Source organism: Corapipo altera, unplaced genomic scaffold, assembly GCF_003945725.1.
Source record: "Corapipo altera isolate COAL_440 unplaced genomic scaffold, ASM394572v1 45, whole genome shotgun sequence".
Lineage (NCBI taxonomy): Eukaryota > Metazoa > Chordata > Aves > Passeriformes > Pipridae > Corapipo > Corapipo altera.
The window spans coordinates 24,841,962-24,869,350 of record NW_020884877.1 but is presented as its reverse complement, the minus strand read 5'-3'; the positions used below and the strand labels follow the sequence as shown (position 1 = coordinate 24,869,350).

Sequence of the window (27,389 nt, the reverse complement as noted above, 5' to 3'; positions counted from 1 at the left end):
TAACTGTTCAGATTTCCTTGGCAGTTTTAGCATATGCTAATTGGGTTAACAAGGTACTAAGTGCTCCAAGGTGTTATGAATGTGTTGTAAAATCAGAAATTCTGCTGTCAAATGCATTCATTACTCATGGTCTGTAATTTGCTTGCAAGGAGTCTTCTCCGAAAGGCGGTATTTCCAATCATTTCTCCTACTCTTCTGTGAAAGACATTAGCACAGCAGCACCAAGAGCATCTTTAAGTGATACTGTCTCATTCCTAGAGAAGGAATCTCAGCCAACAGGCTCCCTGGTATATTCGGTGAGTGTGAGATTCCTGCTCAGCTGCAGTGGGACAATCAAGTTGCACTGGGGCCCTTGCCATGGGCTGCTCTAACCCATGTGCAAGACCCATTTGGCCACCTGGACACAAACAGTTCCAGAGGGCTGTGGACCTGATGGGATCAAGTCCGAAGTGAGGGACGCCCAGCCACTGCTTGGGGCTGTTCCACATGCCTCACTCCCTGTTATTTTCCACATCTCAGCCTCTAAGCTTTATTGCTATTTCCATTCTCCTGCTCCCTACCTTTTGCACTTCAGGCACGATGCCTCATTCCCACCTCTTGCTATCCAGTCACACTGCCTGACGGTGTTTCTCATCTTTGCAAAATAAAAGCCACAGTGATCAGACCAAAGAGTTGTCACAAGCACCCTGTGCTCTCCATTTTACAGGTAAGATCAGACAAAACAGTCACACTGTTGTTCAAGCCTTCAGAACAGACAAGAAAGTCACAGTATCACTTGTTCCCATTTATCCATTTTGCTGAAGCATGCCCAATTTATCCACTGACATAGAGGCAGGTTCACACGATTCCTTCTGCTCCTTCTGCTAGTTCTTTCTTACTAAAATTCACGTCTCATGATGTCATTTCTGTGGAACTGAGAAACTCATTCTTTTTTGTCCTCCCTTTTCTTGTTCATTTTCCACTCCATGAACATAAAAGCCTTACTCAACAGTGACATTCAAGTTGACACTGATTTCTGTGAAGTGAATGTAATAAGATAAACTCTATATCTTTGTCTGATTACACTGAGACATACTGACCTGAGTAATTGCACCAGTCATTTCATCCAGTCAAATCACTGATGGAAATTAACACTAGATGGTGGGACAAAAACACTTCCTTGACTAATCAGCTTCAGTGAACAAAGTTCCTGGCAACAAAGAGGTTGTATCTAGATGTATGGAGAAATGAAGGATGATAAATTTAATTTTTTTCTTCAAAAATCTGAAGACGGAGTAAACCACTGCTCACTATGTAGCAGACAGGGCAATAACATATGAATATGAGAAACAGGTGAGGAAATGATCACCCAGTCAAGGGTTTGTTTGCATAAGACTTAATCACCCAAGGACATGCTTTAGAGGAAACTGGAAAGGTGTGTATAGAAGATGACTTTTTCCAAGGAACAGCTGACTGTAAATGGTAGCAGCTCTTTATGCAATCCACACTTGTTAGTGGAAACAGGTGTGACAGCAGGAAGGAAATGTTTAATGTTTAGATGTAAAACCACAACTCTTTCTTGCTTGACTAAAAGATTAGTGTTGGCTCAAAGCCATTATCAGGCTCATAATGTTCTCTAGTTTCAAGTATGAAAGGTTCAAGGCAATAACCTGCTTCAGAAGGAATACAGATTCAGGTCCTGCTAAAGACAGTCCTCACATACTTAGAAGGAACAGAGTTTGGCCTGGAATCATAACTGGTTTCCAAAAGTGGAGGTGGGAACACACGTATGATAGGCAGCTGAATGCAGACAGCTCATATGTGCAGTCTAACACAACACTTTTACATGTGTGAGTTCTTTATTTGCTATATTGCAGTTGAAGAAAAGAGAAACCATCTATTTTTCTGCACCTAAAAGATCACTGGGGCAAGTCACACAATGGAAACATGCTGCCCCTCAAACAGCTCCTGGAATAATCACTTGCATTAGCACATTGTTCATAATGCTAATTGAGCAAAGCAAAAAAGCAGCTCAGCATACCAAACACAACTTGGCAAAAAAAGCACAAAACGCTTAAATCTGACTGATTTCAAAGGACAATAACTATACGCCCAGCATGGAGCTTATACTGTGCTGAATCAAAGCTACCACTCCCTCTCTCTGCCTACTGCTCATGAAACAGTTTGGTCACCTACCCTATGTGGTGAGTAGAGGATGTGCAATTCAAGCTGCTTCCAGTGACTTCTTCCCTCCTGCTCAGCCACCACAACTCCTGTAGCGTGCCATGAGGCTATGCAGGAAGAACGGCTGCTGGTGGATAATCTAACACTCCTAACCCCTTTGGCCCCAGTAATTTAAAAGGAATGCTCACAATTTATTTAATCCTAAAATGCATCTTGTCACACGAGTTAATAGTTAGATAATGGCGCCATAAATAAGAAAGCATTTAAATAAAAACGTTTGCAGCAAATACTGAAATCCAGTTCCAAGATTCACTTCATTAGAAACCAAACCAATGTATTAATCTCCACTACGTGTTTTAAAGACATGAAGCCCAGATTTCAAGAGTTTCTGAGCACCACAAGCTGCTTCTGCATTTTGAAAACAAAAGAAAAGTAACATTAAAATGGATTTTTAAAGGCTTCTCCTTCCTTTGTACGTTCTCATACTTACAGCACATTTAATTTTTAACCTGGTATTCAGCCCCAGAAAGGTGCTTTCCCAAAAAAGTTCCAGGAACAAAATAAGGTTCTTGCTACACTTTTTCTGGTCAGATCTACAAAGCATCAAAACAACCTTTGCCCAGTGCTTCCTTAAGAATATAAAGTAACTGGAAAACAGTAGGCAAGTGATTCTTTCTCAGCCCCTGTGGCATAGCAATACAAATCTGACAACCAACAAGTATTGTCCCTTGATCTCCCTTACGAAAGAGTGCCCAATGGATTCAGCACGAAGTGAGACTGAGACAGAACTTCTCCTCATGCTGGGCAGCAGTGTGAGCTCTGAAAAATCACATCGGTGCTCTGTGACCTGTTTTCTCAGCCACAAAATGACACTGACTGCTTTGCAGTAGCCTGCGATCTATGACTACTGAATATAAGATAGACATCCCATGCAATTGAAGTTGGTTGCTCTTTTCCAGCTTGTCAGCATATTTGTTAAAACAGGATTTACCATCAAAATAGAACAAACAGCAAGACTTCTCCTGTTAGTGATGATAATGCGAAAAAGGCAAAGCTCTTCTTAATTCTGCCTTCATTCAGGGCTCATTTAAAACCTACTAAACTGCTAATTGCTGCCATGATTTTATTTCATTTTCCTCAATCATATATATGCTGTCTTGGGACACTCAGAGTCACGCCTTTATTGTCCCTAATCAAGAGTTTATGTCAGTGATTTAAATTTGCTTCTCTTTCCTAGATTTATTTTCTCCTCTACAGCACAAAGAAATTTAGCAAGAGAGACACAATCTGTTGTGATGAAAATGCAAAGCTAGAAAAGTGTTCTAGCTCTTGCAATGATATTTTTTATTGTTCCCCATGAGGGGAATAATCTCCATTAATGGTGATTACAAATCCCTGTTTACTGGGACATTAGCTTCCCTTATGCTTGTTACTGAAATGAAAAGAGGCAACCAAAACATGACAGAGCTGTCATTATAAAGCACTTATCCTATTAAGCCACTTAGCCATAGTCTTTACATAGGGATGGGATGCCCAGAAGAATTCTTCAGAGAATTAATCAGTTATACATTAAGAAATGCAAAGGAAAACTTTCATTCATTAGGATCAATTTTAGCAGTTTCTATATTAGTCCTGTCAACAAAAATACCAGGTTCATGGATGCAAGTGGCCACCTTTCAGATCTGCACCTGGGGAGGCACATTCTGGTTCTCCTGAATGTGCTGCTTTTTCTCTCTCACAGCAATCAAGGACTGGGAATGAGCAGATGGAAAATAAGTTGTATATTTGTTTAGAATACATCCGCTTTAGCCCAGCTCTTACTGAACTATTTTTATTCATTTATCTCCTCCATCACAGGGAAAGTGTTTTGTTCTAAGGCTGGAGGCAAATGCTGCTACTACTGAAACAAAACCCTGAGCAGCCAATGGATTCCTGAAAGGCTGGATCTGGTGTGGAGCTACGAGATGCTCAAAGCCAGATATTCATCTGGTACAGAGTGTGGTGCTTTCCTTGACTTGGTGAAAGAAAACCGACTTATTTATCATCCTGTTTGCTTTCCATGTTTTCAAATAACTTATGTTTTCTGCCTTGCATCTCTGCCACAACAGCTACCTAACCCTGTATAACAGCTCTCACCAACCCCTTTCTCCAGTGCCACGCAATTAATTGCATTTCAGCCTCAACAATGTTATTTTTTTCTTTTCTTTTTCTTTTTTTTTTTGGTGGAAACAAGTGGCCAAGTGCTCATAAATAACACATGGGCGTCATACAAAGAGAAGGTCATAAGAGAGCAACTTGATGAGCCTGAGAAAGGGTTGATTTTTAAAGTCCTTTCTTAGTCCTCAGATTTCTCTCCTAGGAAGTCTGAAAGGCAGAGGTTTCATAAAGGTAAAAGGTACCAAAGGTTCAGTTGCTGGGGAGGGCAGCAGAATTACAGAGCTATGAGAGAGTTTCTGCAAAATAACTGCCTGTAGCACCGAGACCAGGACCTTTGCAAGAACATGAAACCTCAGAGATTTCAAAAGACAACCCACAAAAACAACCCCTGAAAACCTGGTTTACACCTCTTATATCTGAGCAGCAGAGGGAGGGGTGTTGCAGCCATAGTCTGCTCAGCATTGCAACAAAAGCCAGAAGGTGATTCCAGAACAGCCCTCAGCCCCTAATCTGTACCCTGCAGTCAGCAGCTGTTTAAGCCAGTACAAATCTGGGGAGGAGGCTGGGTCTGCTGCTGGGAAGGTAGGAGGGAAGCAGAGACAGGGTGCCATCAGCCTTTCAAGTGTCCCAGCACACACAGGAAGCGTGCACAGTGGAGGATTATCCATGACGCATGATGCCAAACTGTGAAGGTAAAGACCAGCCAGCGGAATGGCACTTTCCCCATTTTACATGTAGCAACAGGTACAGAACACAGCCCTTTACCTTTCTAAGGACAATCAGGTAAATTCCTACAAAAATCAGTGCTCTCTGCATTGTCTGCAGCAAGCAAGAAAGCTGAAGTTTCTATGTTTCAATTTACTTTTTCTTATCTATATAATACCACATTTCTAAATGATGGTTTAACAACAACTCCTGTTTTAAAGGAACATCACATGGCTTGGCTAAGTATTTCTTCTGCTGGGTAGACTCCTGCTGTCCTTTCCTATTGACTCCTTAGGATCATGCAGTAAGTATCAACACTGGAAAACATTTAGAAGCAATGATGCCAACTGAGGCCCAGGACCTGTGGGGCACAGCTGACTCCCATTCTCAATTCTTCCTGCAAGCTGAGAAGGCTCAGCACCTCGAGAGATGGTGCCCTAAAGACACAACAACAAACCCAACTGACTCTTGCGAAAATAAATAACCACCAGTCGACACAAAGCTTTTCTCCATGACAGTGGAAAATACGCATGTGTGGTCCAGCCACCTTCTTTCAATAACTGTTTATTTGCAAGTACGGTCAGGAAGTGACTCTGTAGTATCAGGAAAAGTGAACCCAGGGAGAAAAGGGCCTGTGGAGTTGTGCCATATGTTTCACACCCCTCTGTTTCTCGCCCACACACATTTGAGGAGGGTGAGTTTGATTTTGATTTTTTTAAATTAGTTTTAAATTAGGGCAAGATCCAAACAGAAAAATAAAGCTTGTCTGGATAGCAGCAGCACTGTGATTCTGGAAACAGAGGCTTGAGAGGACCTTTGGATGTCTCTCTCTCATCTGTAGGCTGCCAGTAGCAAGGCATGCATGTGGTTTACAAGGTGGGGAGAATGCTGACTCCAAGGCAGTGAAGTGCCTCCTGGGGCATCCTGCAGCAAAAGTATTTGGCTCCAGAATAAATACTGCCTCAGAACACTGAAGAGGCCATGAGTTTGTGGATGAGCAGAAGCAACGGGAATACCCCTCCCAATAACTCAGAGCCTTTTATTTTCTTCCCTAATTGACCTAGGGGTGACAAGAGGTAAACCCTTACTGGGATTTAAGGGGAAAGAGAAGATAAAATAATGATACATGTGGTGTGATCTCTTCCTCCAGTTCTCCTGGAAGCTTTCACCTCCCTCAGCTACTTGCATAGCTCTGTGCTTCCCTGTGGCTTGCCCTCCATATTCCTACATCTCCTTCTATTGCCTCCCCTTCCAGTACCTATGTTCTTGTGATACTTCATGGTCCTCCACGGTCATAGCTGTACTTGACCAGGCAACAAACAAAGACTGAGGTTAAAGAGTTAAAATGAATTATCTCACTGTCTGCCTGTTCCCTTTTGCTCTTGATCGGGCATTTCACCATGCCACTTCCACATGAGAATTTGTGAATGAGTTTTATGTAAGTTCTATATACAGGTTTGGATGGAGAAACATTTACCAGCAGACAGCAAGCTGAAGGGAGGAGAAATAAGAGCTGAGATGGTGGGCTGTGAAATTTTCACAAGAACTGATCAGCTCTGGAGATAAGCAGCCTTGATTAATCCCCAGGAACTGATAAATTCAGCACACCAAGAGTCAGCCAGATCTGGACAAGGCCACCAGCACACACCAGCATAACTCAGACTACATCCAAGGTGGCAATAGCTGCTGTCTGCAGATTCACACATACTCCTGATAAAAAAAGGACCCTTCAACAGAATTTCTGAACACCTGCCTAAGAGCTACTGCTCACCATTACAGACCACCACACCTGAATTAAAGGTCTTATAAATATCTGCGTTTTCCTGATTTGATCCCCTATACAAAGAAAAAAGGAATTTGGAACTCTTCCCCTTTGTCACCCTCCTTCATACACAGTTTTGTTTCTAATACCAAACTTCTTGCTAATATTAACTTTGACCCTGAATGATCTCCATGTCCTCTAATGTCCTTGATCAATGAAGTTTACAGTGTTGTTCAAAGATTGGTTCCTAACACGAATTTCTGATCTTACTTGAACTTTTCTTCCTTTCTAGACAGTTATTCTGTGTTATCCCTATATGCCCTTTATAGCTGGAACTATGCTGTTCCAAGGTTTTCTAAGTTTTTTGAACAAACCTGGCACTTCTAATAAGCATTAATGGCACACGAATGATGAATTCTAAAATAAAAAAACTGTATGCCAAAAAGAAAACATATTGTTCCTCCAGAGGGATATATTTAATATTGTACAGCCAAATCAAACAAACACACTGTAATCACTAGAATGAAACCCCAGAAACAACTCAAAACAACAGCACAGGAAAAATAAACATGAACTCAAGTTCTTTGAAGAACAGGAGGAGAATGATCAGATTTAGATGATGAATAACTTCTTCCTTAATGACAACATAGAAGGTAGAACTTGAGATGAAATTAAAAAAATAATAAAATACCCTTTTTAAAAACAAGTTCTATATGCTGTTTGCTCCTTTCTTTCCAAGTCAAGCACTTTGGATGATCTGGTAGCCCAAGAATAGATACAGAGACAACCACAGAATACTGATGGACAATTCCTATTCTATTTATGTCCTCATTTTGGGGAACCACACAATCTAGCCACCTTTTGTCCCTTCTATCAACAGAAAAACAGCATGATGCTGAGCCAGGAGTATCCATTTCATGTCCAGAGCAGGCTGGTTTCCAAAGTGGTGCTCAGATTTTTAGAAACATGGGCCTGGCCAGATGCCAGTGTACCCCTGTGAGATGTGACAGAGCAGGTCAGTCTGTGGGCAGGATAAGGAATCACCTGGGCCAGTGTCAGTCCAGGACTGACATCCTGTGCTGTGCAAGAACAAAAGTGAAAAGGAATTGTTCATGAGAAGAAAGGGAGGGAATACAACGTTAATTTTGATAAGCAGTAATGAGGAAATGGCCTCTAATGACTTACATTTGAGCTCACACTTTCCTTAGCAGATATTTAGAGGAAGAAGGAACTCAATCTCTTGATCTCTTAATATATATGGTGGTGGTTTTTTGTCTAACCATTACAGATGGAATCTTGCTGGAAAAAGATACTATTTTTGACTAACATGAATCAGTTTTAAGTTTCCCAATCAGTCAAAGATCAATTCAGAGCTAGGAAATTCTCTGATACTTGAGATTCAACTCAGTTTCTAATGTAAGGTAAATGGCAACAAATCTTTGACATCTGGCTCTTTGAAAGATCACAGCACATTTATAAAAGTCAAACAACAGCTGGTCTCGGTTTAGAGCTGAAAAACAGAATATTCTTTAATTTTTCTGTGCAAATCAATAATTTATTTTTATTCTTCTGTCTTAAAATGACTGGGGTTGGTGATGTCTTTGAAATATAGGGATTTTACTGCACTTTCTTCCTTTTTAGTCTGTTTTGATTGCTTCAAACTGATTCACTTAAACATCCCTATAACTTAAACATCCTCTTTCTTCACAATAGGCATCAAAATATCTTCTTTTTTGTTTAGTAATATAGATTTATTGATATGGACCTTGATTTATTTCCTGTCATTTAAGACCATAATGTTGTTCACAGCTGAATTTCAGCCATCATTTCAAAGGCACCACTCTGCACCTTATTCTGTATATTTTAAATTTACAGCCATCCTGTCTAAGCAGGATCACATGTTCTTCAGAAATGTCTTGTGATTGAGAGATACCACATTTACCATGAATTTAGGATACTTGCTATATGAACTAAGATAACCTTTATCTGTGTGCCTTGCACCCTTATGGGGAATGTGTCCATCAGCATATCAATATAGAATCTGATTTTCACACTGCTTGCAGGACTAGAAAGAAGAGATCAAGTGGGTTGCCACAGAAAATACATTTAAATACACTCAACATGGAAGTGTTGATATTCATACCTACAATGTTTTAGGAGAGCTTCAGTCTGAAGGAGTTCCATACACTTGTTTTGTTATAGAGGGATTTGACTTATATTTTCAGATGTTATTGATTTACTTATTTTCCATCACAAGATGGATTAGATTGAAATGATCTAAGAATAAGACTGAATGTATACTAAATGCTGACCCTTATTTCCTAAATGAAAAAAAATCTATTAAAATCAATAACAAATATTCTTTATGAAATGGATAGCAATAGACATGAAAATTTACAAAAGAATGCACTTTATAAAAATAATGGAGCATACTCAGTCTGCCCTGGGTGTAACTGCCAGTTGTGCATGGAGGAAAATGCTGAAAATAAATCTTTGAAGAATCTCTTCTGTAGGACTTCACTTCCAGGGACTTTCAGTTGAATCTGTTTTTAGCATCTGATCACTCAACTGCATCTGGATTCATATCTGCAGTTATTTATAGCTGAAAGAAAACCAAAACCCTGGAAGAGGTGTTAAGAAAATATCTGCTGCTTCTGGCACTAGTCTGGAAATAAACTTGTGAGTGCTGAGCAGTGACCCTGCACTGCCCACCACAGGAATGGCTTTCCTTTGGGGAGAATTGTGCCCAAGCATTTTGAGAGCAGAGGTCCAACTAAAATTCCACAGCACTTTCAGAAATCCCAGCTGAGATATTTAAGATGCATGGCAAATTTCTTGTCTGCCCTTTATGAAGGTAGTTTCTGTGAATATTACCCAAGGAACAATATGACTGCTATTTCCATGGGCACTGCAGATGTCCATATCTCTAGGTATTCATTCATTTTTGCCCATGAATTTGATGCTCCACAGTCAGCAAACTCTCAATAGGCAGTTTGTTGGTGGTTTTGTTGGGATTTTTTTTCTTTGTTTTGGTTTGGTTTTGTTTTTTGTTTTCTTTCAGAGTGCTTTAGCTACATTAGAAACAATCACAGTGAGATTAAAACTTTATCAATATAATACAATTTAAAATCTGGCACTATTCACATTACTTTAAATGTCATTTGATGTGAGAATGAAAGGTCCCCTTCAGAAGCTTCTGATGCATTCTTTCCTCTGTCTTGGCTTTGCTATGTTTTCACAGTGATGAAGCCAGGGTTGTGCGAAACAGTCAAATCTCTGGGAAATTTCTTGCTAAAATGCAACTATTAGATTAAAAAAAGAAGACCTATGGGGAAATTCATCCACTTCATCGTCTCCTTAGTAGGTGTGTGAGGAATTGTCCAGCCATGCAGTACAATAGGAAATGGATAATGCTCCACTACCTGGTTAGAGAAAGTCCCCTGAGTAATCACTATGAATTTTGCAAGTGCTTCCAACAAGTGTTATATTTTAAAAGCAGCTGATCATATTTTACTTTGTTTTTCAAAAGAACACATACACCTTTTCCTAGAAAGCTCTTTGAAACAAGACAGCCTGTGGCTAGTGCTGCCTCCACCCGCAGCTGCAGCAAATCCTTGCTGGCACCAACAGAAAGTAAATGTCCTTACTCTCAGCAGCACTTGCACCCTTGACAGATCTCTTCTCAGAGGTAAACTGCTGATCATCTACTTGTTACATTTAGAAATGGGTGCTGGAAAAGACAGGTAACACGTAATTCAAACCAGGATTAAACCTGGCTGAAGATTAAGGTTGGTAAAAATTAATTTTTTTATTGTTCTGGAATCTGCTTCCAACCCAGGGAAGACCAAAGTCCATTTTTTCTAAGTTCATAGAGAAAAAAAAGAGGGCCAAAGGCCCCAGAATTGTCCTGGGAGATATGTGTTGTAGGCAGAGCCAGTATTAATACCTGTTTTGAGGAGCTGGAGATCCTGTGCTACATGCATTATAAAACAATAAAAAAAGAGCTGTTGACTGACTCTGCTTGCAGATGGCAGGTGGGTACATTCCTGTATAGTACAAGCCATAGTGACTGGTGTAGACAAAAAAAGGCAGTGAGAACTATCAGCCAAGTCCCTAAAGCAGAGATTAAGTCATACTAAGGCAGAGCATAGGTCTAACACTGAGCACTGTAACTATTTGGATCCCCTCTGGGGTTCAGAATTTTCTGTGAGTGCCCATGTAACTTCGCACGACAATTTAAATAAAATGTGTATAGCACTTCAGTCCTGGGAAGACTTTATTTAGAAATCTAAAAAATTTAATTTATACCTTGTCTCTTTGAGTGTGTTATATTTCACTCCAAGAGCCTCAAGTTTATTCTCCAAAAGACTGAAAAATCTCAAATGTGGACAGGCAGGTACAGCTCTGCAAATCAAATGCTGGAATATTTCATAATGCTGGCACTGCTGCATTCCTGATAAGAAATACAGAAAGTAGAGGGAAAGTCTTTACTTAGGAAAGAGAGAAGAAAGAAAAGTGCCATTAGTAAGCATCAGTGATTAGAAAGGCAAGTTCACGCCAAAGAAAGCATTGCCAGCAGAGATAAACCAGTCTCATTTTATCAGCTCCAAGTGTCACTTCAATGACTTCAGTTTCAGGGAACCATTCACAGTAAAAAAAAAAAAAAAAAAAAAAAGGAAAAAAGATACATCCATTTGTACATTTTTCAGAGGGAAGACTTGAATTTACAGGGGTCCTCGCTAAGATTCAAAGCAAAAATTGAGAGACAGTCACCCAAAGCCTAAGGAAATACCTAAAGAATCTACCATTAGAGAGACAGAGAGGGAAGGGAGAGATGTCATCTCCTGGCTGAACAATTTATTTCCTTGATAAGATAAACATTTTGCTACTACATGATAGAGAGTGAACCACCTATAGCTAGTGAGCACTCAAGAAGGCTAATTAAAGTGCCAAAATGTTTTATGTCAGGTTTTCCTTTGATCACTATCGTGTTTTCCCTTTTATACAGGTGAGGGCAGTAAGAATTCAGTGTGACAACTGCACTAATGCTAGGCAGCATTCAAGCAATAGAAATACATCCTCTGGGCCATAATTCACTCCTCTTTATCATACCTTCACAGGAAATATTCACTTAACAGTCAGCAGTCATTTTCTATTACATAAATTTAATTTTACTTGTGGTGCCATAATTCATCAATCACTGTAAGGAAGCAGCACTCCAGACAGTACACTGAATTCTGGCACGTCACTTGCCTGAACAGGCTTAGTGCAGAATAACCACAACAATACTTACATAAATGAGTCCAAATCAATTCCTTTCCTTGCCCTTTAGAAACTCACAACTGTTTAATCTAATGTAATTTACTGAGACTAAAATATCTTGGTTGGAGGAAGAAACCTCTTCAGGTCAATGCCCAGCCTCACCTGGCAGACAAAGTGCTGGCACCTATCACAATGCTCCAGAAAACAGGAAGACTGCTGAAGAAATAGTCCAGATTTTGTATTTAAGTGACTACCTGCTTCACCACCCACTCCATATTCCCATGAGCATGCTCTTCCTTAACCCTGCCACAGTCAAGAGTTTACATCACACCTTCCAATTTCCTTTACATCAGCTACAATCCACAGCACCCACTAAACACTGGCAGGGAGACTGAAAGGTGTTTACTATTCAGTTCAGTCTCACTGCTCAAGTACTGCAGAGACCCCAGTCCACAGTGACACATTTTGGCCATCCACAAGCACTGCTGGGGGCCAACACATCCTGCCCTTTGACATCCCCCCAGTATTGCAGTAGAAATGTGTCTCTTGCACATGACTCAACACAGAACTCACTGGCAGAGATAGAAAAGGCCAAAACTCAGATCATGGGATGCACACATTGTGTCATAATAATGCCAGAGGGATAGAGGGCTTCAATCACCAGCTGTGTAAATATTTTTTTAGAGCTTAAAAATGGTTAAAAAACCCTAATACCAGGACTCCAAAAGAAAAAAAAAAATGCTTCAGGAAAGTAAACTATATAAGTGAGAGCTACAGAATACTTTAGCAACATTCAAGAGAGACAGAGACCTGTTATGCAGTTTTTAATTCTGCTTGGTATGTCAGTTCCCTTGCTGAGAAACTAAGTAGAAATTAAATTGTCAGCTCAGTCTTAAGCAAGAGTGCTCTTGTTAGCAGAATTAATGTATGCATTTGCCTTATGGTATTGCTTTTAATTTCTCTGTGACTTTAATTCCATCTATGAAAATGGGGATCCCTTTCATATTTATCCCATATCTGCATTTTCTGTATTTGACAAAGTAATATTTCATATTTTCATAATTTTTAAATGATTCTTCCTTATGTTGATGTTCTTATTTCAAGGAGATTTTCCTTGAAAGGTTACTTGCCCTACCAATCATCCCTTCCAACTTTACCCATTCTATGATCCTGTGATTTTCCTTATGGCCTCCTTGTGAGGTATGCAACACAACAAGTTACCTTTACTATGTAATGAGTGGGCATTTCTGTTTGCTAATTTTTGCTTGGTTTTCTGTTTGTTTGGGTTTTTATGTTGTTTTGGGGGTTTATGGACTTTTTTTGGGATTTGTGTGTGTGTTTTTTCTTTTTAAATAACACATTAACACTAAGTGACAGTACAAGGAAACACAACCTATTTAGAAAAAAGAGCAGCATGTTGGTGCACAACTTCATGGAGTTCAAACTCAAAATGATTAGTAGCCTCAAGAAAGAAAGAGGGGGATCAAGACACTCCTCATATCTGTGTTACTTGGAAAGGAAACTTCCAAGGAACTGAGAATTCTTCCTAATAAAGAAACTGAAGCAGTACTTCCTGCTTCAGCAACAATATCACGGGGAGAAATCACCTTGATTAGAAGCCTTTCAAGAAAAGAGAATTTGCCCCTAAGTGACTTGTTACAACAAGCCTTATTTCTAAAATCTCCCCTCTTACAGCGATTACCTTCAAGTAGAAAAATTATTATTCCCAGATTTTTTATAATACCAAGATCTCAGTCTCAAGACTTCTCAAACATGAGCTAAGTCTAGCAGCTAATGGAAAAGATAAAAGTGTATTGTGTATATTTATTTTTAGAGAGTAGAAAGTTTTCAGATCACATTTCAGAGCTTTTTTCCACATCCAAAAACAACAGAAGGAAGTAAGAACTGCTCTCCTCAGTATTCTGCAAAAGCCAACACAAAAGAGGCCATTGGAAGATGGACCAGTATCGCCAGAAACAGCTGTTTCACAAGCCAAGAGCTCAATGGGCTTAACAAATGAGAATGCCCTGCATGTAGCATTTTCTTTATGCAATTCCCCATTGCTTTGAATCCAAATATAAAGACCAAAATCCCGTGTGCCATGAATTGAATAGGGCAAGGATTTCTCTCTAAGGAGAGGTTTTTAGATAGCATGCTGAAGAAGGCTTACTGTATAGAACAAAAGCTCTCTCTTTTGCCTTTTGGAAAAGGATGAAGAAATTTTGCATAGTAGGTTACCTAAGACCTGACCTGGATGCTCAATGGGAATTACAATTGCTGTAATAGTATTCATTATCTATTGATTCTTTAGCACTAAGTCTGGGTCATCAACCAGCTTTCTCCTCTCTCTATAAAACTTATGCAATACAAATGACAATCCAAATAATTCTTTGTATGAAATATTTTAGATTATAGATTGCATATAAAAAAAATAATGGATTGCAAATGTAAAAATTAATATTTTATATGTATTCTCTTTCTTACCTCTTATAAAGGTGCAGACTACAGACATTACTTCAAGTCTCTGTTTCTACTATATAGTATTTAATGAAAATGAAATGTTTGAGCCCAGGGATAATTGCTTTATATATTTTTGAGAGAGAAAAATCCAAGAAAATGAACAATATTAAACACTAAGATGCAGATTTAAGAAGCTACTTAATCAGATATTTAATTTAAACAGACATGAACATTATTAACTTTTTTTAATCTGAAGAGTCTATATAATTACCTGACCACTGCCTGCAGCCAGAAAAGCCTGAATATTTAAAGGCTTAGTAACACTTCTGGAGTCAGGCATATAATTAAGAATATTTTTAAAGCAGAGTCTGCTACTATAAAGGCTGCTGTGAATTTCCTTTAATGTACAAAAATAGGTCCAAATTTGGGTCTGTATCCTATGCTGGGACAACAGAGGGCAATGCTATAATTAATGTACAAATGTAATGTTTGCAAGAATTCCTGTCTCCCCCTCCCCCAGTTCCTCATCCAAACAAAGAAAAGAAAGAGGAAAGGTAATGTGCCACCAAATATGATTTGTGATGGCTTCCAACATGTGAGTGACGGAGCAGAACAAGGACTCAGCTCTTCTGGCCCCCAGTCAAGGGCTCTATCCTCTGCATCAAATGATCCCCCGATAAATGTTGTGGCTACATTCAGCTGTCTTGAGAGAAAACAAAATCCTCACTGAATTTACAGTAATGTTATTTCCTTCCCACTTAATGTTTCATTCCCACCAAAAACCTTCTGTATTTTTAGAAGTTTGAAATGCAAAGGTAAAGCTTAGCTCTAGGGCTGTGCTGGGATGAGAGGAGACAGAAAGCACTACTCACAAGTCAGAAGGAATTGATTCACAAATAAGTTGAAAGAAATACATATGACTTGAGGCACGAGGAGTGTTATTACAGCAGAAGTGCTACTTGAGATGGATTATCTTTGAGAAGTTGTGATTTTCTTTGTCTAAAATGTTGCTTGGCATTCTTGTCTGAACATTCAGCTGTGTTAGGTAATCCTCAGGTGCAATAACCAGGTTTAGGGAAAGGACAAAGTGTGTCAGCTGGATCTTTGAATTCTTTTGCCTTCAGAGAGTAATATCAACTCTTACGTGTTACTTGAGAATTGTTTCTGGCACCAAGTTAACACATATATGGTCCCAAGGTAGTATTAATCTGCTGCCATCCTGGCACGCTGCTAGCACTGCAGAACCCTGTTGTAAACGAGGCTGCTGTGAACAGCCAGAGTTTTTAAAGGTAAGAGCTCTTTCTCTTGGCTCCTCAGGATGGAGATCTCACTGGGGCACACAGAGAGGTCATCTGTGGAGGCTACTGCTGTAAAAAGCCCCAAAGCTTGAATTTGAGCTCCTGGGGAGCTCTGCTGATTATGCTGTAGTTAAATAGGCAGGGAAACCACTATTTGCTGAACACCTTACCTATCAGAGCTGCTGTCAGTCCCACACAAGTTAATTACAGCATGTTATGTTACAGTGTTTACCAAGCACTATTAACTCTGCTAAGAAAACCGAATCAGAGAGTGTGATATGGTCCAGTCGTCCACTCTCAGTAACCAGCACCAGCCTATGTGAGAATATAAAACTTCCCAGTCCAATGACATTTGCTCAGACCATCCTAGAAGATAAGCTCAACTACACACTGGAGGAAAAAAATACAATTTTAAACTTGGAGAGTAAAATAACCTCACTAGAATGACAGTGAATTGTTCCCATGTGGTAAAACTTCACCACTAGGAGTCGTGTGTCTCGGGTCCTTGCACAGCTTTGGATCTGCTGACAGACATATTTGAACTAAGACTGAATGCAGGTGTGTCTCTGTGCCTCTTCCATGGGAAATAAGACAACTCAGCTTCATCTGTCATTAATTTGGGTAACATCGTGCAGAAAAACCGAGAAAGAACTGTAAAGAGATGCGGGGACATGATTTTCCTTGGAGCAAAGACATGATAATGCAGTAGTCTGGGAGCTAAATTCTACACAGTATTCTAGCAGTGACAAGAAGGAAGACGTTCATCAGGAACTGCCTCTCTAGTTAAAGATGATGCTCTAGTATCTCAGACAAGTGTATTTAAGCCTTAGCTGCACACTCAAATTTCTATTCATTAAATGTATGAAAGAACACACAAACACAGCCTCAAGTCAGCAAGTGAACCTACCCACCTTAAAAAAGTTAAAAGCATGACATAACCCTTTCCCCAGTGGTAATAACTTCTTCCCTGTAAGGTTTGGTACTCAGTTTATCTCATACACATTTACCATTCGGTTCAAACAAGGTTTTGGATAGAAATTCCTATAACCCTTTCTGGTCTTGCATCCTTAAACAAACTCCTGACATGATGGGCTGTCTTTCAGGGTGCAGCCTGACTTGGCACCATAGCCCTTGTATGCAGCTGCAGCATGCAACATGGAGCATCTCACCTAGGCATTACCAGAGTTCATGCAACTGAGTCAATGAGCTTGGGGCAAACGAGCAAAGCTTATGCAAATGCCTAAAATTAAACATGAGCTCAAGTACTTTACTAAGTCAGGGCCTTTATCAGGAATGATAAATGTGAAAAACGTAGAAAGTAAGGCAAGTCCACTGAAGGGTTAAAGACACAAGAAAATACTTCTCAGACATCGGGCAAAGTATTTGCATACATTACAGTGGCCTTTGGATTGTGAGGATCAATACTTTTATAAGGCACATTATTGGACAAAAAAGCAAAATCATGGAGACGTGCCTTTAAGATAAATACAATAGCTGTTCTTACAAAGGTAATTTATTTGCAATTAACTTATATTTCTGAGGCCAGCTTTCAAAATAATGCCTGCACTGAACCTTACCTGTGAACTTTACAACCAAAACTTGGACTCTGATTTTGTGAAGACACCCTTCTACCTCTGTAAGTGGTAGCATAATTAAAGCCCTGATAAACAGATAAATCCATAAAGGCATGGAAGAATTGAATCCATAAAGGTATGGAAGAACTGATATTTTTTCAAGTTACGTGTGATTTCTAAATAACACATGAAATGAACACAGGCATTATCTCAGTGGATATGACAAACCCCATCAGCAAAGGTAATTATTAACCACCCATTTACTCCTAGCACCAATTGCTAATTCAGTGGAAGACCACAGCTGGAAGTATCAGGGTGACAAATTGAAGTGAGGCCTCCTAGTGGAGCTGGGAATCTGGACTCAGATTGTCTGACATGTAAAACAATGAGTACATACGTGCCGACAGTGTGCAGCATTCCAACAGAATCTAGTGCGTCTCAGGGCCATCCATATGCTCCACCATATGTCTGTGAGGAAAGGGGTCCAGAATCACAGTCTCTGGAAAGGGTAGGTCTCCCAGGCTCTCAAGATACCAGCCAGGATCCCAGTGTTGCTGTATTCATTGGTGTGTAAGCACCTGTATTCCCGCCAACAAACTACTGATTTCAGCTCAGAGGGTAAATATGTAACATAACCAACTGTTTGCTGATTCAGAAGCTGGCTCTCACAGGACAAGTTCTACTGGGGAAGAAAAGGTTGCTCTGGGCTGTGTTTCTTCAGAGCCAATCCAGCCTCTCTATTAACCACAAAAAGCTGCAGCAACAGAGATGTTACCGTGTACAGCAGCAGTACTGATGAGCACATAGAAACAGACTGGAATTTAATAGCCTAGAAAGGGGGAATAGAAGTTTCAACTCACTCAGTAGATGACAGGTTGCTTTATTTTGCCTTCTATTCTGCTTTTCACTTATATTTTCCAGGAGGCAATTAGCTACCGTGTATTTTCACATTCCAGTCCTACCTTATCACTGTCCACTGTGTTCTGTGATGTCCTGGATGCAATGGAAATGGTGTCAGGTTGACTGCTGCCATCCCCTTGGCTGTCTGCATCATCTATTCCATCTCTGCAAGAGACATAATAGGGGAACAACCACGCTTACTGAACACACCACCTTAGAATGTGCACAGCTTTACAGGTGGATTTGAGAAGAGCAGCGTCAGCGGGACAGAGCTGGCTTTGTGCCACAATTACCTCACTAATGCAGCCCATGATGCTATTTAACTGCAATTTAAAATGATGTCACCCTTAGCCATAGGGTTGGGATTAGCACATAATCACAACATTTGTTGCTGGAAACAGGATGGCCATTGCCTGCATATTGACAGCATAGAAGACTCTGGCGTTCAGAAATATCTGTGTAATGAGGGTGTCAGGCAGAAATCTTCCTTCAGTTAGATTTCTGCCCTAACCAAAAACATTCAGCCTAGTTTACATGCAACACTGAAGGAAAGGGCATTTCTCTTGCCTCACAGGAACCACATCTTCAGAAATTTAATACTGGATATTTAAAATTTAAGTTTGGATAGCCTTAAATATGCTATCCAAACAAACATAAAGACAGTGTAGAGGCTCTACAAATTTACCTCTACGAGCCTGCTAACAGAGGGTATTTTCTTCTGTTTTGCTGTATAGATAAAGTTCTAAATTTTTACTAGTCTTTCAAATCAAACATTTAAATAATCCAAAATACATATTTAAGGACAAAGAAAAAAAAAGGATCTCCATTCTGTACTAGAAAACTCTTGTATTGGTGCATGTTTCCAGGAAGAAGTGTCTGGATCTCTGCCTTGCTACAAGTCTCCTTAGTGACCTTGGTTACTTAAGCTTTGGATGTCTCTATAATACATCCTGAAGTAAGAGAGGTATAAAACTTGTGAGGAAATGGATGTGCTCAAATCACAGGTGGCTTTTGGGAATGCCACAACAGAGAAAGAACAATCCATTTTGTCTAATTTCTATTTAATCCAGGATTGAAAGAAGTCGACAAGAAAAATTAGTATTACTTCACAGTCTGAAATGAGTTTGTATTTGATGATGAAAACAGATTCTTCACTGTAATAATATACTGTCATGATCAACTAGGATTTTCATTTCAAACAATTAAAAATGCCAAACGGGGAAAAAATTCTGGTCTTATTCAAATGTGAAGAAGTAAAATCTACTTTAGGAAAGAAACATAACCTTGGACGCAGAAGAATGTTTACTGTTTGTTTCTCTCTAATACTTTGGAGTGCAGTACAATAAAAGATCTTTGCACATAGAAAAGTTTTCTAGCTATGTTTGCCAAGACAACATATAAAAAGAAAAGACAATGAAAACTATTTTGACTATAGTAAAAAGCCCACAAACACTACACTGCTGTGGGTTGAGAAAACACTAATGATTTCATGTTATAGGGAATGGTTGAGGTTACCTTCTACTGTTGTTCCGCTGTTTTGCTGGTGTCTTGGGGAGCTGAATTGGCTCTTTCAGAGCTCCCTTCAGATGAATAATCCTTTCTTGAATAACTTCCCGGATATTTTTGATCCATTCCTGTTTTGTTTCAATACTGGATGCCTAAAGTTCCACAAGGCAGAAAGACAGAGACTTTATCATGTTTTCAGGATGTCACCTCCTATGTAGAAGAATCATGGTCGGCTGATGAAAATGCATGATTAACTGTTTGTCCTCTCTGCTGCACTGGATTACCTGGTAGCCCCCAGAGAACTGAGAGCATTTTTACCAGACCTACTTGGCAAGCAACAGCAAAGCAGCTAAGCTCTGGATAAATATATTTAATGCTAAGCAATACAGCATGGTCTGTAGAGGGGAAATAGGTTATCAGTGCACAACTGGGATTTCCCCAGACAAAACAACCATAACATGAATTCTTCATTAGAAACTCACTTGACAGAAAAGGCTGTCAGCTCTGGAGGTTTGAGGGTTGATATGCCCAGTGGCAAAGGAGTAAGAGAATTACACCTCTCAGCCAAACACCCTGAGACGTGCCCTGTGTCACTGTTCAGCTACTCAACCCAGGCTGCAAGAGGAGATGCAATTCCAGCAAGGCTGCACAAACACATTTCCAATTCCAACTGGAGCCTTAGAGCTGAAGTGCTCCTGATGCTGGCATGACCCCATTGACAGACACGGAAGCCAAGGGAATATGAGGAAGGAAGAAACTGTCCTCTCATATAGTGTTCCCAAGGCCTGAACTAGAAGCTCTAAAGGCAAAGAAAACAAACAGAAAAGACTTACTTTCAGCACTGTTTTATTGTCTGAGGATGGTGTTCGTCCAGACCACAAAGCAAATTTGCAGGGATCTCCTTCAACATGTTCAGTCACTCCCAGTTCTGAGGTCTAGTGTGAAGGAAAGATGATGAGAGATTTCATATATATGAAGCTTCATGAGTCCAGAAAACTTTGGACTTGTGGGAAGAAGTGGGGTGGCTGGGATGGGTAAGGGAATGAGATCTTATCTCTGCTTTGCTACACATAGATAAAAGAGACAGAAGACCATTGGGGATGGCAGGGAATTGAATGGCTTCAGTGATCCTGCTTGCATTTCCCACCCATTCTTCACATCTCACTATCTTAAAACTCTCCAGATTCGCTGCAAGCTGACCTCCAGGCGAGCCCTGCAGGACTCAGAGCCAGCCCTTCCAGGTGGCATTAATATCCCGAACCCAGCATGGGGACTTGAGAGCCATCTACCAAACTCCACCTCTACCTACAAGAAACACAACACCCAGAATGTTTTCTTTGCAGCCACACCTACCAGTAACTTGTTCTTGTAAACATATTTTGTGTGTCCTGAAGAATCTTTGATCTCTTTGCTAAACACCAAAGAGATTTCAAAGAGAAACAAATGCCTCTCACGGCCTTTCCGAATGAGAGACTTGGGATCCCACACTTGGAAGGAATCCTGAAGAATCAGCTCTCCCTGGACGTCCAGGTTCTCATCAAACCCTAAAACCACAAAACAGATTGGCTTTTATTTATTCTTAGGACCAGCAATTCCCAGAAACACCAGAGCAGTAAGGACTTGAAATAAAACAGTATTTTTCTTTTTTTACACATATCCTGAAAGGACTTTATTGGCACCCATTGCCCCAGTGAAAATATTTTTCTTTTTCCCTTTTTTTTTTCCCTACTGCAATGACGTAAGTATTTCGCCAGAGGCAAATATATCATATGTGCTAAATGAGACTGCTGCTAAACTGTAGTAGGAATTACTTAAAAACAAACATTATGAAGGTTTCAGTGGTGGTTACTGTACACAGAACTGCATTGCAAGAAATCTTATGCACGTCAATACAAATTCAGAGAAATGTAGTGTGTGGTGGGTAGAAGTGCCCCACTCTACCATGATGCTTTCAAGTATGTCAACCAACCTTCAAGGCAGAGCAGTGGCATGGGGGAGCTACATCTATGAGAGTGAAGTGGTATGGTGTCTGAAACAAGTTTTCCAGGAGGAGTTTCCCATCTCCCATGCTGCCTGTCAAACACCTTCACATGGCTGAGGATCACAGGACTCCCTCCCTCCCTCCTTCCACGTAACTGGAGAAAAGGGAGTCCACAGTGCAAGGTGCCCTCCAAGTTCCTGTCTCAGCAGCTGCTCTCAGCAGCTCACGGGTCTCACTCCTCTCCAGAGCTGGGGACTGCTCCACCACCAGCACAGTCTGGTTGGCTCTGTCAGACAGCGCTGGAGAGCAGCAAGCAGCCCTGGTCCCTGCTCCAAATATTCAGAAATAATGTCTTATTCAGAAGACAGCTCTCTAAGTGCTCGGCTACCCTAACAAAGTCATTCCTGCTTCTTCATTATTGTGTGGTGCTGATCATCTCATGAGGACAGAATATCCAGACCTTATGTTGGGAACCCTTGCTTTTCACCAGACACCACGGTTAAAACCATCTTCATAGTGTTTCTATCTATGCTGGGCCAGTTTGCTCTCCTGCAATTTTAATCACCTGGTCTTAATGTGCTGCCTAGCTACTGGCACAGTTTTCTTTTTTTCACCTGTTTTAGTACTCTGCTTGTTTCTTGGTTCTGACTCAGGTCAGGTTGGAAATTATTTTCTCAGGCCAAGAAAACGTTTGAGAAAATAAAGTATCTGTGTCCAGAATAAAATTTTTAAGTTTTAGATATACTCCACACATCAAAAAGCCAATAAAAGACTTTATGCCAATCAAATTTTTTCTGTAATTTTAATTTTTAAAAAGAATATTTTTTACATCTTTGGCATAATTATGCTAACATTTTGAAACATAAGCTGTTTTGACTCAGAAAACCAGAATTTTTGAGATGTTGAAACAGTATTTAGAAATGTTTTGATCCAATAGTTGTTACGCCTGCCAGCAGCTAAACTGATACTGTTTCAGGAGGAATTTTTTTCATTAAGAAATAATGTTTTAGCTAAATATATATATACATACATTGTACACACATACATACATACATGTGTATGTACATATACAGACACACATAAGAGATAAAAAAATAACCCCCCAAAACTTCCTAGCCAGCTTTATTCTTCCAAGACTTGTGGAAAAATATCAGAAAGGAGCCAGGAGGTACCTGAAAATTATGATCAAACAACAGTACTGCTACAGTCAACCTCTACTAACTTTCCACACAAGTTACAAGCAGGCTTCATTTATCTGTGGGTCCCTCCCCTGCCCTGGCCACCTGCCCATCTGCTACCTTCCAGCATGCTGACGTGCATTGCGTCGTTGGCCTTCTTTGGGACACTGAGCATCACTTCCAGACCATCTTTGAGCTCCCCTTTGCCCTCCTCACAGCAGGTCAGCAGTTCCTAAGAAGTAATGCAGAAACACCCATAAACAAACTCTGACCAACATGCTGGCTTTGTGTCTGACTGTGTTTCTTGGTACATGCAACTGCTTCACTACCAGTGATAGGAGAAAGCTGAACTATAGCAAACCCCACTGTGGATGCTCACAAATAGGGGGGATCAAACAGGAATGACTATAAACCGAGACAAAGCAAGGTGCTCTCAAGTGAGACTGTGCATTTGGAAGATTTCTGGGGACTTTTGCTCATGTTGCAGCCACCACTCCATCCAGCTGTGCCAGGTGGGTGGCAGGATTCCTGCCTGATCCTGCTGGTGAGCACTCCAGGGCAGGGAGGGCCTTTCAGGAAAGATTCATCTGAGGAGAGCCCAAAGGGGTGCTTTAGCCTTCCCACCAGCAGATGGCTTATGCAGTGCAGGTTTGCTGTCCCAAAGCACTCACTAGGCTATGGTAAACCTGAGTATTGTTTCAGTAAACAGGTACAAAGCACAGATTTGTCAGTGTGTTGAACCTAGCAATAACGTTCCTAGTACAGCATATCACTCCTTTGGTATATACACAGGAAGCTTTAAAGAGAAGTATCATATCTGGTCCTAGGTTTTCAAAGACAGAATTTGTTTTTTCCCTTAACCCACAGAATTTTTTCTTCTCTGGCTTACTAGTTTGAAGTGAACAATGGCTGGTTAAGTAAGATCTAAAATTAACTTATGAACAAGATACTAGAAAAACCTGTAACCAATTTACAAAAAACAACAAAGTTTGCTTTTTTTTTAAGTGGGAAATGTTAATGTTTCACTTGGAAGTCCTTGGAACTTTTCCCTGACTCTTCAAACACGAACATGTTAGCTCTCAAACAGAATCCAGTGCCAATGAAGGAGTCTCAGTCAAGAGTCAGTGAAATTTCCCAAAATTCATTGCTACCATCATTGAAGCCTTTAATCAAAATACTACATCACAAACTTGGCAAGAAGCAAAATAAACAGTTCTGTCATCCCTTCAACTTTCTTTTCCCATTTGTTGCTTTTGAGGATGAAATCCACTTGGATGCAAAAGAAACAAAAAGGAAAGCCAGCTGAAAAGGTTTTTTACTGGTCTGTTTGGTTTTGGTTTGGTTTTTCTTTCTTTATACGAGTCTTTTCCTTTAAAACAGCCAACCTGATTTCACACTTTGTTGTCATGCCCAGGCCTGGGAAGTAGGAGTAGCAGCTCAGCAGCAGCTGCTTAGGGGTCATGAAGCAGCTCCCTTAAGCGCAAGGTAACTCATTACACCTGTGAACTGCTCTGCATGAGCTGATTTGTGCAGCTCACTAAGGTACCTTCAGTAGGAGTTGGTATTTTGTGATCCTCTGGACAGGCTTGATTAAATAAGAAGAGATGGAGTTGGCCAGACCATGTCTTTGCTGAATTTCCTAGAACAGATAAAACCAGCAGTCAGTCATGGAAAACTATTAACCCCCTGCCAGACAGAACCACCCATAACTAATTTTAGCTCTGGATCCCTGCATTTCTACATTTAGTTTTTTTAACTTTCTTTAAGCTCCCATGCTTAAAGTGTGGTTTCAGAGGCTGGCAATAAACTACAGAGTACCCCTAGGGCCACTTAAACTGCAGGGTCCCTCTGCAAGTCAAACTGAGGCTCTGCTGAATAAAACTGCACAGGCTTCGATTTAAATATAACTTACCTGTCATGTCATCTGGTTTCCCCTAGCTATGAAGGCTGAAAGCAGAGTCTTAACATTCAATTAAAATGAAGTGACATTAAATTAAATTGCATGCATAGGGTGTAATTTAGCTGTCTAAACATAGTCATCTGGTACCATCTGAGAGCCCTGGGTAGCTGAAATATCCCCATGTGAGTAACAGGTCTGACACAGTGCTGACAGACCCATGCTATTCCGAGGTGGCAAGTGGGTCCCAGGAGATACCTTTGTGATACCTGTGACAGCACCGAATACTTCTGTTTCGCCATCTGAACCTCAACCAAAATGTCTGGGTTGATCAGTGTGATGTGCTCATGAATTTCTGCAGACGTTACAGACAGGCACTTGGTGAGGTCTGCAAAGGGCTCAGCTGCCTCCCTCCAGCAGATTCCAGGGCAAGTCAGGAGCTCCTGAAAATCCTACAGCACCCTAATGCACATATTTAGCCATCTAAAAGACCTCAAACTAATTCCCTACAGAGGCAGATTTTCTGCTGAAATAGAACAGGTTGGAAAACCTTCTGTCTCCACCAAGCCCTGGGCATACCTCCCCTTGCTCCTGGACATCAGGAAATCCACAGTTCCTAAGGGAGTAGATGAGGAAGGGGAATGGGACTTATCTCCAGATGCTGAAGGTTAAATTTGAGACTGTAAAGGGAAGAAGGTACAGAAAAGGAAGGGGAAAGAGCTGCCAAGAACAGAGATTTTCTTTCTGTATACAGTCTGATTTTCTGCTGAGTACTAGGGAGGTTACTGCTTCTTTTTAGCCCCAATGTTTATCTGTATGATGGGATGCAAAAATACCCACTTTTCACACCATGTGCCTTTTTTTTTTTTAAGCAGATGAGTTTTTTAAAAAAATATCTCTGGTGCCATGAACAAGACCCAAAAGGGAAGGGGCTCTGTTTGGGGGTTAATGGAGTTTGCATGAAGCTGAGTCATGGCTGGCTTCACACAGGAACTGAGCCTGCAGAGCACATGGCTAGGACTCAATTCGTAACTGCAGGAGCCAGCAAGACCTCAGCCACGTCTGTGAACTTCCTGGAGCTGGCAAAGTACACTTGTTTTTGTAGGATCCAAGTAACCAAGTTAGCACTACTCCTTCCTGACAGTTCTCTGAACAGCAGGGCATCTCTCAGTCAGATGCCTCCCCTTTGGGCATTCCTTGCTCTGTCAGGATGCTCCCTGGTCAGACTGTGTGGAGACACAGTGGGTTGGTGGAGTGTTCCTGCTGTAGCAACAGCACTGCTACATGGCAGTCAGACAAGTACACTGCTGGGAAGGGACATTCTCCCTGCAGCTCCTCCCTCTGGTCCCTGAAGCGTGGGAGTAAGAAGGCAGCCTGCTGGAGTGTGTCTTGGGTTGGCTTTGTAACAGCTGGAGAGATCTGGACTTACTGTGGGTGGAGATGGAAGTGAGAAAGGTCTGTGCAGGGTAGAGCCCAGCAGTGCAGACATGTCTCACATATCTCTGGGGACAAGGGAGCACAGAGGTGTCTGAGCTTTGCAGCAGCTGCCAGGTTTCAGAAGCAAGCTGACCACAGGCTCTGTGATCTCTACTTTGCCCTGCTTCTTGTTTAAAGCAAGCTTGGCTCATATTATAGTACATTACCATGGCTCACCACTAGACACAATTTTAGTTGTTCCTTGGGTGGTAAAATGTCCCAAAGGCCTGGAAGAAATGAAGGTATCTGACAGGCACTGTGTGCTGGCACTTGTGTATTGCAAACCAGATGAGCTGCAGAGCAGGATCAACGTGTAGTCTTGAGGCAATGACAGAATCCTAGACAAGCACCAAAAATATCCTCTGCGTAGGGCAGCACAAGACCCTCAGAAGTCCTTGGATGGACACACTGAGACAGGAATACTTATGTCATACCATCGGGACTGCTGAATTTGCCATGAAGTAGTGACTAAGTGCCTAGATTTTGTATCAAATGTTTAAAGAGATTCACAAATTTAGATGTCATCTAATTGTGTACAGTTGGTTGGTAGGAGGACAAACTGCATCCTGAACTGGATGTACAGACCAAAGACTTGGTAAGTAGACTGTTTCAGCACTAAAACTCTCATGAGACATTTAGGTTTTGTGATACATGACAGAAATCTGATGAGCAATTTCAAAAAAAATATTTTTTTCTGAAATATTTTTTCAGAAAGCAGAAAGAGAACCTGAACAGAAGCTGAGACCCTGGTTGTGCTTCTGCTCATTTCCTAAGGGACACTCCAGATCAGTGGAGAACCTGTTCAAGAACCACCACCCATGCATAAACACAATGCTCTGCAGTGCTACCAAAGTCAAGGAGCATGTTCCATGCTGGTCATGCAAGTCAAAAGTGCCCAGCAGCTTCCTGAATATCATCTTTTTCAAGATTTAAAGAAAAAAATGTTTAAAATAGCAGAAGCATGTAAGTGACTGAACCAAACTCTTCCCAAGGACCAAAGTTTGCTCAAATAACAGACACTAAAATCAACTTGATCCCCTCAATAACATGCTGATTTCCACCAACTCGAG

General features: G+C 40.7%; 1 protein-coding gene across 2 annotated transcripts in view; it reads right to left on the bottom strand.

The window, feature by feature from the left end:
* The window catches only part of KALRN (kalirin RhoGEF kinase), a 504,478-nt gene that overhangs the window by 118,197 nt on the left and 358,892 nt on the right, over positions 1-27,389 (bottom strand). For both annotated transcript variants that reach the window (XM_027637175.1, XM_027637176.1), the window contains exons 29-34: positions 24,493-24,585; positions 23,067-23,178; positions 21,141-21,331; positions 20,621-20,722; positions 19,797-19,939; positions 18,344-18,446 (exon numbers count right to left, since the gene is read on the bottom strand). In XM_027637175.1, the coding sequence (XP_027492976.1) occupies positions 18,344-18,446; positions 19,797-19,939; positions 20,621-20,722; positions 21,141-21,331; positions 23,067-23,178; positions 24,493-24,585 (744 nt within the window). The remainder of the gene's footprint in view (positions 1-18,343; positions 18,447-19,796; positions 19,940-20,620; positions 20,723-21,140; positions 21,332-23,066; positions 23,179-24,492; positions 24,586-27,389) is intronic.